At 56.8% G+C, this 12682-nt stretch overlaps 1 protein-coding gene across 3 annotated transcripts in view; it reads right to left on the bottom strand.

Annotated features, from left to right (window-relative positions):
• SLC4A5 (solute carrier family 4 member 5) overlaps positions 1-12682 on the bottom strand; it is a 28911-nt gene that overhangs the window by 14661 nt on the left and 1568 nt on the right. For all 3 annotated transcript variants that reach the window (XR_010385160.1, XR_010385161.1, XM_026117823.2), the window contains exons 2-9: positions 10344-10420; positions 10052-10249; positions 5633-5762; positions 3799-3959; positions 3462-3617; positions 2236-2331; positions 1771-1826; positions 64-221 (exon numbers count right to left, since the gene is read on the bottom strand). Coding sequence is in view for 1 of the 3 variants with exons in the window: in XM_026117823.2 (XP_025973608.1) it covers positions 64-221; positions 1771-1826; positions 2236-2331; positions 3462-3617; positions 3799-3959; positions 5633-5762; positions 10052-10249; positions 10344-10413 (1025 nt within the window). In the remaining 2 variants the exon portion in view is untranslated. The remainder of the gene's footprint in view (positions 1-63; positions 222-1770; positions 1827-2235; positions 2332-3461; positions 3618-3798; positions 3960-5632; positions 5763-10051; positions 10250-10343; positions 10421-12682) is intronic.

Raw genomic sequence — 12682 nt, 5'->3', positions numbered from 1 at the left:
TCCAGCGTTCCCAGTCCCCCAAAGGTCATTTTGGGGCTCGGCGGGGGTTCCTGCCAGGCTCACCTCGTGGGAACGGGCACCTCCGTCACCCCGCCCAGCATCGTGGCTTGGAGGAGGCGCACGAAGGCCACGAAGGGCTTGTCGAGGAAGTCCACCTCGCCCACCAGCACGTTGGAGGCCTCGGCGTCTTTGGGGATCTTCTTGATGAACTTGTTCTTCAGCTGTTGGAAAGACAAGGCCAGGAAAGGAGAACTTTCCGCAGTCTGGCTCTTCCCTTCCCCAGGATATTTTCATGGCTCGTTGCTCTACACCCTGAACGCAAAAGCTAAATTATTTTTGTCTAACCACACAGCGGCAGTCACCAAACGCCAGAACTTGTCACCCTGGGGGCTCAAACCTTACGCTCTCCCGCGCTTCCAGAGGCGGGGATGCAGGAACGGCATCCGAGAATAAAACCGTGACAATTCCCAACACCGAGTTTCCTCATTATTCCACCATTAAGCCTGAGATTAACTTTAAATTACACCCTTGGGGGTCCCCAACGTAAGCACACGACTTGCAAAAGGCGCTTTGCTGGGGTCTAAACCACCAAAAAGTGATCTCCAGCCTTGCAGGAAAATCTGTGCTTGAGCTCACGTTTTGTAGCTTATCCCCCCCTTTTCTTCCTCCGAGCAGGAATAAATAACGGGAGGAGGAAGCCTTGTGCGTGGATTTAGCCCCGGGACTCTTCTCCCCTGCGGCAATTTCATTATTAGTCTAACGAGGTTCAAAGTGAACCCAGGCGGGGTGTTACTCTAATCTACACGCCAGCGTGAGGGGAGGCATGTGAGCCGGCAGCCAGCACTCCCTCGTCTCCTAATCTTTTAAATCCAAATGCAAAAAAAATCATAATAATAAACCAGCTCCTCCCATTCAGCTCGGAGTAAGCAAGAGCAGGAGTTAATGGCGACTAAGCTGCGTGTAACACTTAAAAAGTCCCTTTGTAGTGGGCCTAATAGGGCGATTAAAAGCAGCATGCTTAGGTACCGAATGCTTTGCATATTTGGGAATTAACCCTCCGCTCCCTGCTGCCGGAGTCGGGCGTTGGGGTTTCCTCGCGGGGTCATTCGCTTGCTTTCTCGCAGAGCGGAGCACATCCAGAGGGATGCTCCGGCTTTCCGGCAGCGAGCGCCGTATGGCAGGTTTCCCTCCAGGTTTGGCATTGCAGCTCCAATTCGGACTTCCAATTCCAATTATTTAAGTTCCAGGTCCCCCCCAGCTTCATATCAAATGCCAAAGCTTGAAAACGGTAGGAAAACAGAGCATTTCCAAGGATGAAGCCCACTGCTCCGCCGCATGATGCTGCAACGGTTCCCAGCTCTAGGACGCAACGGCGGTGCCAAGGGAAGTCTAATTTTTAAGATGCCTGCACACATGCACATAAAGGCAGCTCTTTCCAGCACGTTTCCTTTCCTACCGCTATATTTTAAGGATTTTCCCCGTTCCAAGGACCTTTGCTGCGTCGGGATGCTTGCTGTACATCCCTAATTCTGCTTGCGCCTTGCCAGCCCCGACTCAGGCCCAGGTACCGTTTCTAGGACCAGCACCAGTGAGTTACCAAGGATCAACACAAGCCCCTTGGTGACAAGGGACAGCACGCATTTTCCTTCTTGGAGACACTATCCCATAAACCCTCAAGGTTTGCCGAGGGGGACGCAATAGCGGGTCGTTGCCGTCGTGTCGGAAGCGTTGCGTGACGCATTGCACCGCGGCGGCTTTCGGGGCTCCTACCTGGTCCGTGCTCGGCGTGTCCGAGATGTCGTTCATGCTGCGACTTTGCGCGTGGCCTGCGGAGGACGAGACGGAGCGGCAGTGAGGGAAACGCGCCGCGGCTCGGCTCTTCCCTGCAAAGCCTCTGCGGCAAGCAACCCCCTCGCCGCGGTTTTGCACCGCCGACGCTCCATAAAAACGGGGCGTCTGATGCTGCAAATGACTTCGGTGCAATTAAAACAGCAAATGCAGCTGGTCTTGGAAGCCAGGTATAATGAAATTAATGCTGAGAGCACAACGATAAGAGTTTTTCTAATATCGGTCACCCCCTGGTTGAAGCAGCTCGTTTCTAATTGCTACCAAGGAGCAGAGCTGCACCGCAACCAGGCTGCAATCGCAACCGCCCCGTTCCGGACTGCAACCCGACTTTCCGCCCCGTTGCGATTAGGATCGTCTCGGAGCCGCCCCGGCGCGTCCCCAGCTTACGCAGGCGGCCGTAGCTCGCGCTCTGCCGCATCCGCAGGTCCTCGGTGGAGCGGTGGAAGCTGGCGCCGGCGGCCGGGCTCCGGACGGGGCTGCGGGCTGGGGGAAAGGAGGGCTCAGAGGAGACGCGAACCGCCGTCGCGGGCTGGAAACCGCTGTCCTGCGCTGCCAGGAGCTTTGCAGCCCTGATGCACCGGCAGTTTGCTTTGCACCTACTCTTATTTGCAATTTTATCCCCTGTATAGTGGTTTTTCTTTTAGCAAAGAATACATTTTCCTGCACTGACCCGTGTCTGCCCTTGGCAGAGGTTGGGTAGAAAGAGCACGCGCCATGCCAGGCCCAGCAACGCTCTTCTACTCTATTACTTAAATATAAAACAAACTTCAGGCCTAGCTTTTGCCCCATGCGTTTCCTACATCAAGCCCAGCATTTTCACGGGAAACCTGAGCTCACGAGACTCTGTTTTCCTGGGACAAAACCCATCTTGACCGCTTTTGCTGCGCTGCTCTACATCTCTCCAGCCCCAGCTCCCACCCTCGTTTTCTTTGCGTGAAACCCGCCGGGAAAACAAGGACAAAATTCCCACCGCGCATGACCTCGTTTTGCAACGTGCTGGCAGCGTTTACCCCGATGGCACGCAGCTGCCGTCGGCACAGGGACACGAAACGTGAAGGGACCACTTTCTGCTGCCCACGGGCATCCTTTTCGCTCGGCATCTCGGGCATCTTTCGCTCGAGCCCCGAATGCCGCATCCCTATTTGCAACCCCAAAGCGACGCCGTCATCTCAACGAGGCACCAGCAACGCGGGAAAGATGCCCGCAATTTTTTTCCAAAGCACGATTAAACAACGAGCCAAGCTCCATTTTGAGAGGCAAATTTTAGCACAAAACCCCCTCTCCTAGGTGGGTAACGGGTGTTTGGAAACCCGAAGATGGGAGTCCCGCGCGGCGGCGTTGGCCGCAGGGCTCCGGTGCCGCCGTTGGACCCGCGGACGCCCGGCAAATCCGGGGCTCCACCGAATGACCTCCGCTTCAACCCGGGGCGATAATCCCGAATCCCAGCAAACAAATCCCCTTTTATAAGGGCTCCAAAATAGGAATGGCCGGCGGGATTTGCTTGCAGACCCAATGACCCGCCGGCGGCCAAGCTTTCGGGGTCTCTGCCCTCCGCCGGGCTGGTTAAACGCCAAGAAACTCGAGCCCCGTGCGTGCGACGGACCCGGACTCACTCGTGTTGGAGGAGACGGACTTGCCGATGTCGGCCAAGGAGCGGTGGATGGGCTTCTTGGTCTGGTGGCGGTGACGCCGCAGCAGCACGTAGCTGAGCTTCTCCCGCAGCTCGGGCTTGAGCAGCCCGTCCTCTATCTGCTTCTCCACGACGTCGTCTGCGGGCGCGAAACGGCGGCTGCGGCGGGGCCGGCTGCGCCCGCGACCCTCCGGCCCCCGAAAATTAAAACCCAACCGATTTAGCAAGCTCCTGCCTCCCCTCTTTGCTCACGCCGGTGCCAATCGTTTGCACGTAATGGCATTTAAACCCGTGCTCAGTGAAACCCCGCCGGCTCGTACCGATGATCTGGGGCAAGGAGTAGCCGTCCAAGTCGAGCAGCACCGTCCCCGTCTGCAGGCACGTGCGCAGCTCGAACAGGCTGTGCAAGGACAGCGTCGACACGTGGGGCTTGCTCCACCTCTCGCCTCCCTCTTCCACCTTCTCCTCAAACTTTATCCACCTGCAACGAGGGCGAGAGCCGTGGGGACGGGTACAGAGCGGTGTGTGGGAAGGAGAAACCGGCTTTGCCGGGCCCGCACGGCATTGCCCTCCTTCGGGCTGCGTTGCAAACCCTGATTAATTCAGCCTGTAGGTTTTTTCCTATTTTTCCCAATGGGTAAAATATGCAAGCCTAAAGCATTGCTTCCAAGGACACTGGGTCGGAGAGCGGAGTGAAACCTCCTGGCTCTGCCGCTGCCATCAGCGATGGTGATTTGACCATCCTCAACCTGCTCCCACGAGATTTGGGATTTTTCCGGCAGCAGCCGACCTCTCCGAGGACCCATGCACGGACTACCCAGGCCTTCGGCTCTGTGCAAAAGCCCAGGGCGCTGCAAATGTCTTCTAAACCTCTCAGCAACGCTCAGGCTTCAGCCTAGGCTGTCCGCTCCCATGCTCGCTTTGTGCATGGAAATAAGCTCTTCCACCTCTATCCCTTAGTTTTTAAAACCAAACACGACAAAGGACATCCGGGAACGGGCCGGCAGCTCTCGGCGAGCCACCGATTTCGGGAAGCAAGCGGCTTTTCCTTTAAGGGAGGCTCGCAGGCTCCACGGATTAGCCTTTCCCGGGGCTTAACCTTGCAACTTTTAACTGGTACCACTTGGATTTTGGCTCCTATCGCCGCAGACGGAGGGAACGCCGGGTGGAGAGAGCTGGGATTATACGGGCTGCCGAGGGCTGTCCGTCCCCTCTCCCGGGCCCGGAGGTGGAGAAGGGTATATTAAAACACTGGTGCAAACAGAAACTGCTGAAAGTCCCTGCTAAAAAAGCCCGAGAAAGCTTCATGCCGCATCCTCCAGCAATGGCCTGCGCCGGGGATGAAAATCAAAGCGTCCCACAAGGCCAATTTTGGTGACAAAGTTTGGCCCCAGCATCCTCCGGGACCCCAGCGCCCGTGCTGGGACGACGGCTCCGAAGCTTCCTACCCGGATTTCTTTGCCTAAAACCATTTGTTTCCCGCTCGGCGGCTTTCCCGCTCCGGGCTGCCAAGGGATTTATCCGCAGGTAGCACCGGTGCCGCCAAGGAGCTGCTCTCCCGCGGCTAAAGAGGCTGAACTGCTCCCCTGGGAGAGCGGAAATCCGGGAATCGGGAAACCTCCAGCCAAGCCCGCGGCTGAAAATCCCCGCGCGAACACCACAGCTGGCGTTTGGGCCTCCGAGACCCGGCCGAATCCCCAAAACGCTGATTAAAACCTGGGAGAAGGAGCTGAACGCTTTTTGGGGACCGGGCAGGGACGAATGAATATGCAGCGACATGAAAAAGCAAAGCTTGAAAAGCCGTCTCCATCCCCGGCACTGGAGTGACTCCCTTCCCAAAGCATCCCAAAAATAACGAACTAAAGGCATTTACAGAGCTGATGCTAGGAAGAGAAATTCCTCTCGGATTTGTGATTTTTTCCCTTGGCTAAGCTCATAATTCAACAAAGCGAATGCTGCTCGCGGGTCCTCCCTTATTTATAGCGAGTGGACTTCTATTATTATTGCTTGAGTTGTAGAAGTTATGGTTTTCCCGACCAGCAAAAGCACACGGGGAGAAGAGAAAAGGGCTGTTGATGCCCCTGGATCCCCTTTCCCGCGCCGCAGCTCCGAGCCCGCGGGAAAACGCGCCGGCTCCGGCACTGCCCGCCTCACCTGGCCGACTCCTTCCACTCCATGTCCTCGCCGTCGCGCTGCAGCGTGTCCATCTCCGTGAAGAGCGTGGGGTTGGGCGGCTCGTCGTCTTCGCCCAGGATGTAGCGCAGGCGCTCGGCCGCCGGCGACACTGCGGGGAGGGAGAGGTGAGCAGCGGTGCCGAAAGCCCTCGGAGCAAACCCGGCGCGGACGGAGTCTATCCTTTCCCGGAAAATGCAAGGCAAAACCGGGGACGGCGTCTTGCTGGGACAAAGTCTGGGGAGAAGATGCAAGATCTTCACCCATCGCCAGCTAAGGGACCGCAAGGGTGTTTTTCCCATGCTGGTTTGGGCTCATGGTCCATCTACATGGGAAGAAGATGCCCCAAATGGTAAATCCCTTAGGGGAGCTAAAGCAATTTGGCATTTTTAGCCCGGAGACATTAGGCAGGTCCGTCCTACCCCACATAGAGGGACAAAACAGAGGATGAAGGGGGACCTGCGAGGCTATTTTGCATCCTGGGGCGTCCTGAGCACAATAAGCCATTTGAGGTAGCAACCCGCTGAGAGACGAGAGGCACATCACGAAGGCCGGGAATGATGGATATTAGGTCCGCGCTGGGAATTGGGGAGCGCAGCTACCGGCTCTGTTCCCTGGGCTGACACGGGGAGCCCAGCACGGCCTCCAGCTCTCTGCTGGGCATTTCGGCCTCCCAATGCCCTTTGCCAACCTCCCAGAGGCCGCAGGACCCGACAATGTGCCTCATGCTTTACCCAAAACAAGGGCGTTTCTGTGCAGAACAGCATGGACAAACAGTTATCACAGAATCACAGGATGGCCGAGGTTGGAAGGGACCTCTGGAGACCATCCACTGCAGGTCATCTACTGGAGATGCTCCAGTCCCTGCATCATCTTAGCAGCCCCGTGCTGGACTCAGCTCCACGTCCCTCTTGTTTTGGGGAGCCCAGAACCGGACACAGCACTCCAGATGTGGCCTCCCCAGGGCTGAGAAGAAGGGAACCTGCTGGCAATGCTCTTCCTAATGCAGCCCAGGACACCAGTGGCCTTCTTGGCCACAAGGGCACATTGCTGGCTCCTGGTCAGCTTGTTTTGCCCCAGGACCCCCAGGTCCTTCTGCGCAGAGCTGCTCTCCAGCAGCTCAGCCCCAGCCTGTCCTGGTGCAGGGGTTGTTCCTCCCTGGGTGCAGGACCCTGCGCTTGCCTGCGCTGAACTTCACGAGGTTCCTCTCTGCCCATCTCCCCAACCTCTTGAGGTCCCTCTGAATGGCAGCCCAGCCCTCGGGGGTATCACCACTCCTCCCAGTCTGGGATCATCAGCAGACTTGCTGAGGGTGCAACTCTGTCCCTTCATCCAGGTCACTGATGAGTAGGTTGAACAGGACTGGACCCACTATTGACCACTGGGGAACACCACCAGCTACAGGTCTCCAACTAGACCTCGCACCGTGGATCGCAACCCTCCGAGCTCTGCCATTCGGCCAGGTCCCAGTCCACCTCCCAGTCTGCTCACCTGTCCCGCACCTCCTCAGCTTGCCTATGAGGGCGTTAGGGGGGACAGTGCCAAAAGCCTTCCCGAAGTCAAGGCAGACAACATCCACCGCTCTCCCCTCAGCCACTCAGCCAGTCATCCCATCGCAGAAGGACACCATGGGGTCCATCTCATGGCTGAGACCATTTCCCCTCTCCCTGCCTTTGCCTGGTTATTCCAGTAAGAGGTTAAGCAGCCGTACGCTTGAATACGGTCTATTTTTAATGAAACCTCAACTCTTGGCAGTCTCGTAAGATGGCAGGAGTTAATCCAGCTAGGAGAACATCAGCTCCTCCTTTTTGCACCCCAGGAGGTGAAATAGCCTTGCAGGTCCCTACAGTCCTCCAGACTTCGGAAGAAGAAAGTTGGGCAACACAGTGTCCAAGAAAGGAGCTCGTTAAACCACGGACCACGGCTCTGCTGTCAAGCTCTTACTGCACTTCGTATTATTATTACTAATATTCCTGCTAATTTAATAGCTGGGCTACACGCTTAGAGGCCTTCAGGCCTAGAAAAAAAGAGGCGCTTGGACTTTTTTCCTTTTTTTTTCTTTTTTTCCCCCTTCCTCCCCCAGCTTAAGGCATAAGCCGGCGTCTCCCTGCCCTCTTGGCTTTGCTGGCCCCGCGGCCGCCTCGTCTCCCTGCCGGGCTCGCTGAGCCGAACAAAGCGCCGGGACTTCAGCGAGCAGCCGGGGCGGGCGGCCGCCGGGGCAAATTCTTGGGATTTATTCACCTGGAGGACCCTTTCGCACCCGGGAGCCAAAGCCTGCCCAGGGGTCTGGTCCCCGCAGAGCTCTCGAGCCTTTTTTTCTCCTTCCGGAAACTTAACGCAGCACCTAATTCCAGCCCGGAAAGCACCAGCTATTCACTTGGGATGATACACTGAGCAGCAAGGTCTTTTCGAGGAAGCACGCAGGGCAAAAATGTTTTTTTTACCAGTTTTACAGCGGGAAAACACCCGTGACCGCTCCGTTCCTGATTTCCACCCATTAAAACTCCCGTCGTTTAAGGCACAGGGGATCCGAATCAAGCCCGAGACCTCCCGAGCTGCGGGATTAGCTCGGCATTAACACAAGTGATCATATAGGATCATTATGCATAGAAAAGAGCTTACATTTCCGTGGGCGATTGGGCAGAGCGGCTGCAGTGATTTACGCACCCACCTCCTCGAGGCGCGCCGAGCCCTCGCCTCCCTCATCCGAGGCCGAATAACCAGCGAAACCGAGCGGCTCGGCCCCTCTGCTGTATTTTCGGGGCGAGTTTCGCCCCAGCTTTAGGGCTTCGTGCCCTCCAGCCTGATGCCCGGGTGCTGCAGAAGCCAAAAAGCCACGCTTTGGCCCCAAAAGCTCGCTTTCGCTCGGGCAAATGGGCATTTTTAGCACGGCGGGCTCTGCTTTCGCCCGGGCCGGGCAGCTTTGCAAGCGCTCACCCCAAGCCAAGCTATGAAACCGCTTTCGCTAGGAAGGAGCAAAGCTGGAAAAAAAAAAAAACGGAGGATTTCTGCCCCGCTCCCTCGATCAGAAAGAGGATGGAAACCGCGCGGACGGTCTCCTACCTGCCGGCATTTCCAGTTTGTCCCCCATCGCTCCCCGGGCGAGCCGAGCGTCCGCTGCGCCGCGCAAAAAAAAAAAAAACCCCAAACTTTCCTCCTTTATGCGCTGCGGCTTGCTAAACTCCCAGGCTTAAGGAGCAGATTACGGAGCCTCTAAGGCACTTTGCTCTCCCCCGGGCTGGCACGCCGCGGAGCTGCCAAGTCGGACGCGGTGTGCGGAGCAGAGGTGAGCGCCGCCGGCACGTGCGGCCGGAAGAAAGCGAGGAAGGGGAGGGAGGTGGAGGAAGGAGGGGAGAGAGCAGAGGACAGGTTCGGGGTGGGGGTTTCCTCCTTTGTTTTGTTTTTCCCCCCCGGTTTTAGCCAAGCTGCCCTCGGTCGCTCCCCCAGGCATGGCCAGGGCTCTGCGCGGCCGGTTTCCTTGGGGAAAAACCTCCCGCTCGAGGCACGCCGGGACTTTCCCCGCGGGGAAGCTGCCCGAGAAGCGATGCTTTTCGTGGCCTTTCTCCGCACTGGCTGCAAGAAACGGCTCGACATCGCCAAATGCAAGGAAACACATATTTTCCCCTTCCGAGGAGCCCGGCTCGGTTCCCAGCCGGCGCTCAGCCCCGCGGATGCTTTTCCCGGATGCTGAACCATCGGCACCGGGAGCGAGCTGCGAGAAACGCCCGCTGCGGATAAAACCCTCCGTGCAAAAATGGGAAAAACCCTTTTCCTCCTTAGGGAAAAGCGAGCCCCAGAGCCTGCCCGCCCCGGCTGTGCCGTCTGCTTTACGCAGACCCAAACACGGGCCGGGGGGGGAAGCACGAGATGGACGGCAGCTTTGCTGTGCAAAATGTTAATCTTCGTTAAGGAGATTTAACGAGACCGGCCAAAGCCCCAGGGTAAGAGCCTGCCGGGAACAAGGTGTGACGCCCGGAGGTGCATGCGCCCTGGCTGCGATTCGGGTGCCAAACGCGGCGATTTGGGTGCAAAACGCCGCAATTGGGGTGCCAAACGCCGCAATTGGGGTGCCAAACGCCACAACTGGGTGCAAAATGGTGCAATTGGGATGCAAAACACCGCAACTGGGGTGCAAAATGCTGCAACTGGGGTGCAAAACGCTGTAATTGCGGTGCAAAATGCCACAATTGCGGTGCAAAACGCTGTAATTACGGTGCAAAACACCACAATTGGGTGCAAAATGCAGCAATTGGGGTGCAAAACGCCACAATTTGGGTGCAAAATGCTGCAATTCGGATGCAAAACGCCACAACTGCGGTGCAAAATGCTGCAATTCGGATGCAAAACGCCTCTCGGGCGGCCCGAATCCCGTTTTTTCCCGGCCGCGGCGGGGGGACTCACTGGTCCTGCTGGCGTTGTCGTTGCCGCTCTCGTAGCAGAGATGCCCGCCGCCGCCGTCGTCCGTGTCGGAGCGATCGGGCCGCTCGTAGGGCCGCTCGCTGCCACTGTGGCCGTCCCGGCTCGAGGCGGACCGGCGCCGGCGCCGTTTCCTCCGGTAGCCCCGGGGCACCGGCACGCCGATGTAGATGGAGTGGTAATCTGGGGAAGGGGGAAAAAAACCCCGGCGGGGAGCTTTGGAGAGCCGAGCTCCTCCGAGCGCGGCCCTGCCCCGGCGCGGCGGGCCTTCGCTCACCTTCCTCATCCTCGTAGCGCCGCCGGGAGCTGCCAAGACCCCGCTCGCTCATCACATCCTCGTCCTCCATCGTGGTCCTGCCGCCGGGACAGAGCCGAGCGGCGCAGGCGAGGAGGGAAAAAAAGGAAAAAGGGTGATAGGAGGGAGAATTGCTTCTTTTCACATCCCCTTGCTAATAAAAAAAGCAATATCCTGCGTTATTCTCTTAAACGACCCCAACGATGCTCAGCTGAACAGCCCGGACCCCGGCACGGAGACACTGGATAGCGGGGTTTGCGATTCCTTCCCGTCTCCCGCTTTCGCCCCCGTCCCGGCTCTCCCTTCGTCAGGTCCCGGATGCTAATTAGGCGCCTAACGAGTTGCCCTGGGGCCGATGCCTTTCACACTCGACTGGGGCGGCAGAACGGTCACCGCTGCCGGCGGCCCGATCGATGCCGCCCAAAGTCACTTTGAGCGTGGCCCCGGCGCGGGCGTTGCGGCTGCCGGCACGTGCGGCAAGCGCCTGCCGCTTCCCGCCTGCTTTAAGGGGAAAAAACATCCCAATTAACCCCAAATGGGTTAATGATATAAAGAAAACGGGGTCCACAGCTGGCCAGGGCGGCTCTGGTTGCGTCGCCAAATTATTGCTGGATTTTCCCCCAGGGCGAAGACCTCAGCCTTAAGCCAATACCTATCTGAAGGCACCTATAGGCTCCTTACCTTAAATATCGTCCAACCGGGGGGGAAATGGGTCCACCACCAAGAAGGACCAAGGCTTACATGCTTTAAACTTTGCTATTAAAGGCTATTAAAGCTGCAAAAACCTCCACCGCAAAAGCCAGCATCTAATACGGACTTCTCACGCCTGCTTTTGGCTGCGGTAGCCCCTGCGCGTACGCGGGACCTGACTTATTTTAGGGGCAAACGTCCAGGTGATGGGTTGTCCGGCGGCATTTGGGAAGCCGATGCGGGAAAAGCCCGCAGGAGAACTGGAAAACACGCCAAATTGAGCAAAAAGAGAGCCACGGGCAGAGACGTCCGGCAGGGAGAAGGGACATGGCTTTTCCCGATTTCCTCCAGAAAAAAAACCACTGCAAATGCTCTACAAACAACCTGCTACTGCATAATAGGTGAAATGCCATGAATCCCCCCCAAAATTTCACCGCGGACGTGGATTTTGGGTCCGGGTTCCCGCACGCCACGATGATGGATGGAGGTGCACAACCCTCCAGCCGGGGCTGCACGGGGGAGCAGTGGGTTTTTTTCTTGCAACCGATTCTGGCCGGCAAGAGCTAAGCTCGGCAGCAAAAATAACCTTTTTCCGACATAAATCCACTTTGCAAGACCAATTGACGTACGGGACCGACCAGCGGACGTTTAAGCGAGGAAGCCTTTCCCGGCATCGCGACGCCCGCAAAACTCCTGGGGCTTTAGGCAGAGTCCAACGGCTAAAGCCAAAACACGAGCAAAAACCCCCCCGGGGGAAACACCTGCAAAAAGGGGCAGGTTTCTCATGCCTGCGGCACCCGGAGCCTTCCTCCCCCGGAAAAAAACCTCCTCGCCGCGAGACTCATCCGCGTCCCTTATCCAAACTCAGAAACGAGCAGCCCTGATTGATTATGGCTCATCCAAGCTGCAGCTTAGGGTTTTTGCTCTTATTTTTTTTTACCTAGGAGGTTTTTTTCCCCAAAAAATAATTGCATACAAATACAGGCATGAGGTGGACCAGAATCACTGGAAAATACAACTGGAAGCACCAGAAAAATCCAAGAAGAGCGAGAGGGAACAGCAAAAACCGCTGGAAATCAAAGCACGCTGCCTCTGTGACCCTTATAGCCCGCAAAAGCATCCTCAAAGCACCCAATAAAATCAACCACAAAATAAGAGCAGGGGAAAAAGCCATTTCCTTCGAGGAATCAGTACATCAGCTCCCAGCTGATAAAACCATAGGGACGCAGAAAAACCCAACTCCCAACTCGTTCTGCCTTCGAGACACCCTATTTTTTTCTCTTTTTTGCATCTGTTTTGCCCAGATTGCCAGAGATTCGGGAGGGGGAGCAGCTTTTGCATCTTGTTCCCTGCAATATCGTATCCAGCCAGAGCTGAGCAAACCTAGCTGATCCTAATGAACACGATAATATTATTTAGGAGGCTCCAGAAAAGCATCAGCATCCATCAAAAAGCTCCCTGAAAGCCCTGGGGTCTTTAGAGGTCTGGCCGGAGGATTGCACACCTAATTATTTTGCATTTTCTACATTTTTGCCTTTAATGCCCTAAACAGGGCATCCGCAGACCGGACTTGATGAAAAGCAGCTGCTTTGGCCCCGGACACCGCGGCGCGAGGTTGGGTTGGTTTTGCA

This window comes from Dromaius novaehollandiae, chromosome 26 (assembly GCF_036370855.1).
Source record: "Dromaius novaehollandiae isolate bDroNov1 chromosome 26, bDroNov1.hap1, whole genome shotgun sequence".
In the NCBI taxonomy this organism is placed as follows: domain Eukaryota; kingdom Metazoa; phylum Chordata; class Aves; order Casuariiformes; family Dromaiidae; genus Dromaius; species Dromaius novaehollandiae.
This window is presented reverse-complemented; position numbering and strand designations above follow the sequence as displayed.